Here is an 8975-nt window from a genome sequence, read left to right on the forward strand (position 1 = left end):
TGCTGGTATTTGACTTGGCAGCAATACGGCTCCATGGTCTTCTGGCCCTGGAGGTCACATGTATGCCTTTCTAGCTCCCTCTAAGATCCAAAAGGTCTCAAGATCTGTAGCTATAGAGAAAGTTACATTTTGCTTTGGATATAGGCTGAGACTTATTCAGTCTCCAGGTCCACATTTGAGTCCCACACATATTACGGATGCTTCCTGTGGCATTTTATATACTGGATGCAGATCTTTTACAAAAGACAGAATTTCTTGGTGTGTTATGGTAGAGCAAGTAAGGGACTCTGATAGAACTGTGTTTAAACTCCTGCTCTGCTACTCACACATGCTATAACCTGCAAGAAAGGATTTAAATGTGCGGAGCTTCAGCTTCCTTATCTGAAAGTAGATACCCAGGCTTGAGTGAAGACACCAGAGATGGTGGTGCTCAGGGCAATGGTGCTGTCCATTGAGGGTCCTCAATCAGTGCACCTGCTTCTATAAAAATCCAGGCTTTGTTCTTAAAAGAAATAAGCTTCTATACATCTATCTAGGTGGTGAAATTTTATTCCAAGTCAGTGGAGTGGAAATTACGTAGATCTTGGTGTTACTGAAACAGTTTAAATTCCAACTCAGCCATTTCTTAAGCATGTCTCTCTCTCTCTCTCGCTCTCTCGCTCTCTCTCTCATCTTACTCTGTCACCCAGGCTGCAGTTGCAGTGGTGTGATCATGGCTCACTGCGGCCTCAACCACAGCAGCCTCAGGTGATCCTCCCACCTCAGCCTCTCAGGTAGCTGAGAATTTAGGCATGTACCGCCATGCCTGGCTAATTTTTTTGCAGAGGCAGGGTTTTTCCATGTTGCCCAGGCTGCTCTCAAACTCCTAGGCTCAAGCAGTCCACTCACTCCAGCCTCCAAAAGTGTTGGAATTATAGGCATGAGCCACCAAGACTGGCTGGCTATGTCACTTTAAAAAAGTGACTTAATCCATCCCTGCTTCAGTTCTCTTATCTGTAAAATTAGAAAATTAATATTTATTTAGCATTTATTGTTTATGAGGGACTATTATTACTGCTACTGAAATGTAATAGTATTGTCTACTAGTTTTTTTTTTTTTTTTTTTTTTTTTTTTTGAGACTGAGTTTCACTCTTGTTGCCCAGGCTGGAGTGCAATGGCACGATCTCGGGTCACCGCAACCTCCGCCTCCTGGGTTCAGGCAATTCTCCTGCCTCAACCTCCTCAGTAGCTGGGATTACAGGCATGCGCCACCATGCCCAGCTAATGTTTTGTATTTTTAGTAGAGACGGGGTTTCACCATGTTGACCAGGATGGTCTCGATCTCTTGACCTCGTGATCCACCCGCCTCGGCCTCCCAAAGTGCTGGGATTACAGGCTTGAGCCACCGCGCCCGGCCTACTTTTTTTTCATTTCTTTCTTTTTTGAGATATGTTCTTTTACCCAGGTTAGAGTGCAATGGCACAATCATAGCTCATTGAAGCCTCAAACTCTGGTACTCAAGCAGTTCTCCTGCCTTGGCCTCCCAAAGTGCTAGGATTACAGCCCTTACAGCCACGGTGCTCAGCCTAATTTTTTTGATGTATTTTATTCTTATTATTTTTGAGATGGAGTCTCTCTCTGTTGCCCAGACTGGAGTGCAGTAGCACGATCTCAGCTCACTGCAACCTCCATCTTCCAGGTTCAAGCGATTCTTCTGCCTCAGCCTCCAAGTAGCTGGGATTACAGGCATGCACCACCACGCCCAGCTAATTTTTGTATTTTTAGTAGAGATGGAGTTTCACCATGTTGGCCAGGATGGTCTTCATCTCTTGATCTCATGGTCTATCTGGCTTGGCCTTTCGAAGTGCTGGGATTACAAGCATGAACCACTATGCCTGGCCTAATTTTTTATATTTTTAGTAGAGGTGGGGTTTCACCCCATGTTGGCCAGGCTGTTCTCGAACTCCTGACCTCAAGTGATCCGCCCGCCTTGGCCTCCCAAAGTGTTGGGATTATAGGCATGAGCCACTGCACCCAGCCTGACCTCATTCTTATGGCTCATACTTATAGCTTTTAGAGCTTGGGGATTTTAGACTGTCTTGGCAAATCCTAAGTATCATCTTTATTCTTCTTTGATGTTTGTGAGTATGAGATCTGGAAACTGACTCTGCTCAGCCCCAGAGTCAAGGTCAGAAGCCCCTCAGCCTGGGTGTTTTAGGTACCTGCATTCTCTCTGGCCCAGAAACCAGGACATGGACCATGCCAGAAGTGACCAGCCCCCCACCGTCCCCAAGAACATTCCACACATCATCAGCAGCCATTGGAAACCAGCTGTATGTCTTTGGGGGCGGAGAGAGAGGTGCCCAGCCTGTGCAGGACGTGAAGCTGCATGTGTTTGACGCAAGTATGGACTGGTGGGCACCTTGGGGCTGCCACTTACTGGTCAGGGCCATCCCAGCCTGCAAATTACCTAATGTAGAAAGCATAGGTTAGAAAAGGAAAGGCTGGCTGAGTGTCTCACTTCTACACTTCTTTGTTTCATCTCTTAGCTGATATCTTTTTCCCACAGCAAAATTAGCATTTAAAAAGGTATAATGAGGCCTGTCGTGGTGGCTCACACCTGTAATCCCAGCACTTTGGGAGGCTGAGGCAGATCTATCACTTGAGATTAGGAGTACGAGAACAGCCTGGCCAACATACTTTGTCTCTATTAAAACTACAAAAATTAGCCGGGAATGGTGGCACATGCCTGTAATCTTAGTTGCCCAGGAGGCTGAGGCAGGAGAATTGCTTGAACCTGGGAAGAGGAGGTTTCGGTGAGCTGATCGGGCCACTGCACTCAGCCTGGGTGACAGAGTGAGACTCCCTCTCAATAAATAAATAAATAAATTTTTTAAAAAGGTAGGCCACGCCTATAATCCCAGCACTTTGGGAGGCCAAGGTGGGCGGATCACCTGAGGTCAGGAGTTCGAAACCAGGCTGGCCAAAATGGCGAAACCACGTCTCTACCAAAAATACAAAAATTAGCCAGGTGCGGTGGTGGGTGCCTGTAATCCCAGCTACTCGGGAGGTTGAGGCAGGAGAATTGCTTGAACCCGGGAGGCAGAGGTTGCAGTGAACTGAGATGGCACCATTGCACTCCAGCCTAGGCAACAGAGCAAGACTCTGTCTCAAAAATAAATGAATAAATAAAACAAAATGGTATAATGATCAAATTAAAAAGTTTAAACCTTACAGTTTATAAAGTAAAAAAGTAAAAGAAAGAACAAGAAAGATAAAAAACAAACAAAACTAAAATATTCCCCTTTAGCCATTCCTTTCCATGCTTTAGATGCATGCCACCATGCCAGGCTGATTATTATTATTATTATTTTTTTTTTTTTTTGAGACAGAGTCTCACTCTGTTGCCAAGGCTGGAGAGTGCAGTGTCACAATCTTGGCTTACTGCAAGCTCCACCTCCCAGGTTCAAGTGATTCTCTTGCCTCAGCCTCCCAAGTAGCTGGAGTTACTAAGCACCTGCCACCATGCCCAGCTAATTTTTCTCTGTGTATTTTTAGTAGAGATGGAGTTTTGCCATGTTGGCCAGGCTGGTCTTGAACTCCTGACCTCAGTTAATCCACTTGCCTCTGCCTCCCAAAGTGCTGGAATTACAAGTGTGAGCCACCACACCCAGACTATAGGATATAAAAGGAGGGATGCTTGGATTGGGTTGGGGAGTTGGAGTAAATGACCCCAAGGTTGCTTCCTGCATGGGACATCTCTACTTGCTGGGAGATGATGCAGAGTCTATTTCTTGTGTTCTTGTTTAATAGCTTTGCCTTTTGATGTTATTGAATTTACTTTTCTAGGCACTCTGACCTGGTCACAGCCAGAGACACTCGGAAATCCTCCATCCCCCCGGCATGGCCATGTGATGGTGGCAGCAGGGACAAAGCTCTTCATCCATGGAGGCTTGGCAGGGGACAAATTCTATGATGATCTCCACTGCATTGATATAAGTAAGCAGGGCACGGGGGCTTGTCTTTTAAAATTGTTAATTTTTTTTTAGACAGGATCTCTCTCTGTCATTCAGGCTGGAATGCAGTGGCATGATCTCAGTAGCCTAGGCCTCCTGGGCTCAAGTGATCCTCCTACCTCATCCTCCCCCATAGCTGGAGCTACGGGTTCGTGCCACCAGGCTCGGCTAATATAAAATTTTATTTTGGTAGAGAGGAGGTCTCGCCATGTTGCCCAGGCTGGTCTCAAACTTCTGTGCTCAAGTGATTTTTAAAAATGTACTTTGAAATAATATAGCCTTGCTCGGCCAGGTGCAATGGCTCATGCCTGCACTTTGGGAGGCCAAGGCAGGTAGATCACCTGAGGTTAGGAGTTTGAGACCAGCCTGGCCAACATGATAAAAAACTCATGTCTACTAAAAATATAAAAATTAGCCTGGTGTCATAGCACACGTGCCCCTAATCTGAGCGACTCGGGCACCTGAGGCAGGAGACTCACTTGAACCCAGGAGGCGGAGGTTGTGGTAAGCCGAGACCATGCCACTGCACTCCAGACTCCATCTCAAAAAAAAAAAAAAAGAAAAAAAAAACTGGGCACGGTGCCTCACACCTGTAATCCCAGAACTTCGGGAGGCCGAGGTGGGCAGATCATCTACGGTCAGGAGTTTGAGACCAGCCTGCCCAACATGGTGAGATCCCATCTCTACTAAAAATATAAAAATTAGCCAGGCTTGGCGGATACCTGTAGTCCTAGCTACTTGGGAGGCTGAGGCAGGAGAATCACTTGAACCTGGGAGGCAGAGGTTGCCATGAGTCGAGATCACACTCCTGCACTCCAGCCTGGGGCGAGAGACTCTGTCTCAAAAAAAAAAAAAAACAAGAAAAGAAAAGAAAAAGAAAATATAGTCTTGCTCTTATGGGTAAGTAACTTGCCCAGCTGGCAGAATCTTCATCAGATTCTGTCACCTCTGGACAGAATATTAATAATAAGAAACCATAGCACTAAATAATCTGAGTGCTCATTATGGACCCAGCCATTTACTGTCTCTCGTCCTTCCAACAGCACTGCCCTTTCATTACAACCCACTGTGCTTTGTGTTGGCCTATTGGATTTCTTTCACGTGTTAGCCATTAACCCACGAAGGGCCTGGATAACGTGGAGGTAGATGACCAGAATTTTATGCTTGTCATGCTAAATGGTTGAAAACAGAAGAGAAAGGTTAAAGCGAACATGAGAAATATCTTTAAGTATCTGAAGGGCTGATACGCCATGGAGATCCTAGACTCATTCTGGGCCATTCCGTCAAGCTGTGAGGTCCATGATGGCAGGGAACTTGTCTATTTTTTTCTCCAGTACATTTCTAGCACTTAGCACAGTGTCTGGCAGATAGTGGGTGACAAGTACTTTTTTTTGAGATGGTGTCTCACTTGGTCGCCCAGGCTGGAATGCAGTGATGTGATCTTAGCTCACGGCAACCTCTTCCTCTCAAGTCAAGTGATTCTTCTGCCTCAGCCTCCTGAGTAGCTGGGATAACAGACACGTGCCACCACACCCAGATAATTTTTATGTTTTCTGTAGAGATAGGATTTCACCATGTTGCCCAGGCTGGTCTCCCAACTCCTGGACTCAAGGGATCTGCCCACCTTGGCCTCCCAAAGTGCTGGGATTCCAGGCATGAGCCACTGTGCCCAGCCCACATCTATTATTGAGTGGATGGATGAATGAACAAACATGTTCTGCATTGCTCCAGACTACAAGAACTGGAACAATGGGGAGAAGGGAACATGGGAAGTCCTGCATAGTGTATCGGGCTACCTTGCCAAGCTCCATGACATCTGAGGCCAGGGGACACTGGCTTTGTGATTCCTGCATTGGCTAGAATTTTGGCCATACCCCTTTATTCTCCCTTCCTACCCTGAGATGCAGGGCCTCTGCCTTGCATTGACAGAAGGAAACTGTCTACACAAAACCATTCCTTGCAGGCAATCAGATGGGGCTTTCATGCTTATTTTTATTTTTTAAATTTTTAAATTTTTATTTATTTATTTATTTTTAAAAGATGGGGTTTCACCATGATGGCCAAGCTGGTCATGAACTCCTGACCTCCGGTGATCCACCCACCTCGGCCTCCCAAAGTGCTAGGATTACAGGTGTGAGCCACCGTGCCTGGCCTTCATGCTTATTTTTAAAAAGAAAGTCTGTTTCTGTTGTTAGGAGCTACTTGTTGACTATTTTTCCTGTCTACCCAAGTAGTTCTCTACATGTAAAATCCAGTGATAGCTTGCCTTATTTAAATGCTTATTTGGGCTGGGTGCAGTGGCTCATGCCTGTAAGCCTCTGTCCCCCCCCCCCTAAAAATTCAGCTGGGCATGGTGGTTCATGCCTGTAATCCCAGCACTTTAGGAGGCCGAGGCGGGTGGATCACTTGAGGTCAGGAGTTGGAGACCAGCCTGGCCAACATGGTGAAACCCCGTCTCTATTAAAAATACAAAAATTAGCCGTGCATGGTGGCACACACCTGTAATCCAAGCCACTTGGAAAGCTGAGGCAGGAGAATAACTTGAATCCTGGAGGCAGAGGTTGCAGTGAACAGAGATCTCATCACTGCACTCCAGCCTGGGTGACAAAGTGAGACTCTGTCTCAAAAGAAAAAAAATGCTTCTTTGAAAAGATAGAGAAATTTTCCTACAAAAATAGGTTGGAAGGAGATGCTGAGGCAGCACGTGACAGTGTAGAAAACACAAGCTTTGGAGCTAAACCTGAGTGCAGCCTAGCTCTACCAATTACAAACAAATTCTTGTTTGCTCATTTGTAAGAAGCAAGGGGATAGGCAGAAATAATAGCAATTTTGTGGGGCTCTTATGAGAATTAAGCGAGCAAAATTTGTTTAGCCTGCACTTACAAAGTTGCTAAGGAACTGTATTTAAAACAGACACACACACACACACACACACACACACACACACACACACACACACACAGCGAGGGGGCGGGGAGAGAAGAGAGGGAGAGAGAGAGAGAGAGAAAAACTGACGTAATTCGAAGCATTCGAGTGAATGGTTGAAGGTGACTGTTATTATAAAGATTGTATCACATTTCTATGTGATCCAAAGACCGCCTACATCAGAATCGCCTGGGATTCTGGGAATCACTGAGCTCCTCCCTCCTTTCCTTCCTGGACTACCCAATCATGATGTCAGAATTCTGCAGGTAATTCTTATGTGCACTAAACCTCTCAATGCTCTTGGTGAATGACTTTCAGTGACTGGTTTGCAAACTGCAGTCGATAGGTTAGTTTGAAAGCACATCTTAGCCCATGTTGTGCCAAAGCCCTTTCTTTTTCTTGGCAGATGACATGAAATGGCAGAAGCTAAGTCCCACTGGCGCGGCTCCAGCAGGCTGTGCTGCCCACTCAGCTGTGGCTGTGGGAAAACACTTGTACATCTTTGGTGGAATGACTCCTGCAGGAGCACTGGACACAATGTACCAGTATCACACAGGTGAGCAGGTGTCCCTGGGGATCTTTAAACAAATCTAAATATCCTTTGAAAAGTGATGCAGTGCTTTGGTTTTCCAATTTGGTTCCTCTGTGTCTAAATCCAAAAAAATGAGAGCTCTGTCGGGATGAGGTCATTAAAGCAGCAATGCTGCCATGAGGTTTTTTTCCTTTTATTTTCTGTTAGGGCTCAGCTGATACAGTAAATCACTGAGCATTAGGCCGGGCACAGTGGCTCATGTCTGTAATCCTAGCACTTTGGGAGGCCGAGGTGGGTGGATCATGAGGTCAGGAGTTCGAGACCAGCCTGGCCAATATGGTGAAACCCCGTCTCTACCAAAAAAAAAATACAAAACTAGCTGGGCGTGGTGGCACGTGCCTGTAATCCCAGCTACTTGGGAGGCTGAGGCAGAAGAATCGCTTGAACCTGGGAGGTGGAGGTGGCGGTGAGCTGAGATCGTGCCATTGCACTCCAGCCTGGGCAACAAGAGCAAAACTCCTCTCAAAAAAAAAATAAATAAATAAAATGACTGAGCATTTCTAGAAATTTCTTTACTTTTAAAATTGTATTCAGATTTTGGCTTTCACTATCTGGAAATTTCTTAACACGAAGCCTTTTGCCTCCCCAACATAGAAAAGCAGCATTGGACCCTGCTTAAGTTTGATACTTTTCTACCCGCTGGACGATTGGACCACTCCATGTGTATCATTCCATGGCCAGTGACATGTGCATCTGAGAAAGAAGATTCCAATTCTCTCAGTCTGAACCATGACACTGAGAAAGGGGATTCAGCTGACACAGTAATGACCCACAGTGGTGACTCACATGAGGAAAGCCAGGATGATACACTGCTCTGTTTTGTGTTTGGTGGGATGAATACAGAAGGGGAAATCTATGATGATTGTATTGTGACTGCAGTTGACTAATAAAACCCACGTTTTCATTACCTGTCAGTTACTTTTAGAATAGTTAAGTAAAACCTTAGCTGTTTCATGCCTCCAAAATGTCTTCTGCACTATATGTTTTTCTCCTACTTTGGTAGGTGAAGAAATTAATACAAGTAATTCATGTGCACTACCCCTTGCTATATTGCCTCTCAGAGCTCTTGGGAATGACTTTCAGTGACTGGTTTGCAAACTGCAGTAAAGTTTTGTTGCTCAATGCAAAAACCTCCACTATATTAATATAAAAAGTCTTTACCAGCAATACAAACCTAGGAGGTGGGATTACTGTACTGAATGCTACTCACAAGAAGGTTGCAATAGGTTGCAGAAGGTTAAACAAAAGTTGCAGAACTGGCTGGGCATGGTGGCTCACACCTGTAATCCCAGCACTTTAGGAGGCTGAGGTGGGCAGATCGTGAGGTCAGGAGATTAAGACCATCCTGGATAACACGGTGAAACCTGTCTGTCTCTACTAAAAATACAAAAAGTTAGCCAGGCATGGTGGCACACACCTGTAGTCCCAACTACTCGGGAGGATGAGGCAGGAGAATTGCTTG

General features: G+C 45.6%; 1 protein-coding gene across 6 annotated transcripts in view; it reads left to right on the forward strand.

The window, feature by feature from the left end:
* RABEPK (Rab9 effector protein with kelch motifs) overlaps positions 1-8427 on the forward strand; it is a 27065-nt gene extending 18638 nt beyond the window's left edge. For 5 of the 6 annotated variants that reach the window (XM_032251591.1, XM_032251595.1, XM_032251593.1 and 2 more), the window contains 4 exons: positions 2223-2384; positions 3830-3979; positions 7328-7477; positions 8108-8427. In XM_032251591.1, coding sequence (XP_032107482.1) covers positions 2223-2384; positions 3830-3979; positions 7328-7477; positions 8108-8400 — 755 coding nt within the window. In that variant the 3' untranslated portion in view covers positions 8401-8427. The remainder of the gene's footprint in view (positions 1-2222; positions 2385-3829; positions 3980-7327; positions 7478-8107) is intronic. The other variant, XM_032251594.1, reaches the window with a different exon arrangement.
* The last annotated feature ends 548 nt before the right edge of the window (positions 8428-8975 follow it).

Source organism: Sapajus apella, unplaced genomic scaffold (genome assembly GCF_009761245.1).
Source record: "Sapajus apella isolate SASKATOON/1434 unplaced genomic scaffold, GSC_monkey_1.0 scaffold76, whole genome shotgun sequence".
In the NCBI taxonomy this organism is placed as follows: domain Eukaryota; kingdom Metazoa; phylum Chordata; class Mammalia; order Primates; family Cebidae; genus Sapajus; species Sapajus apella.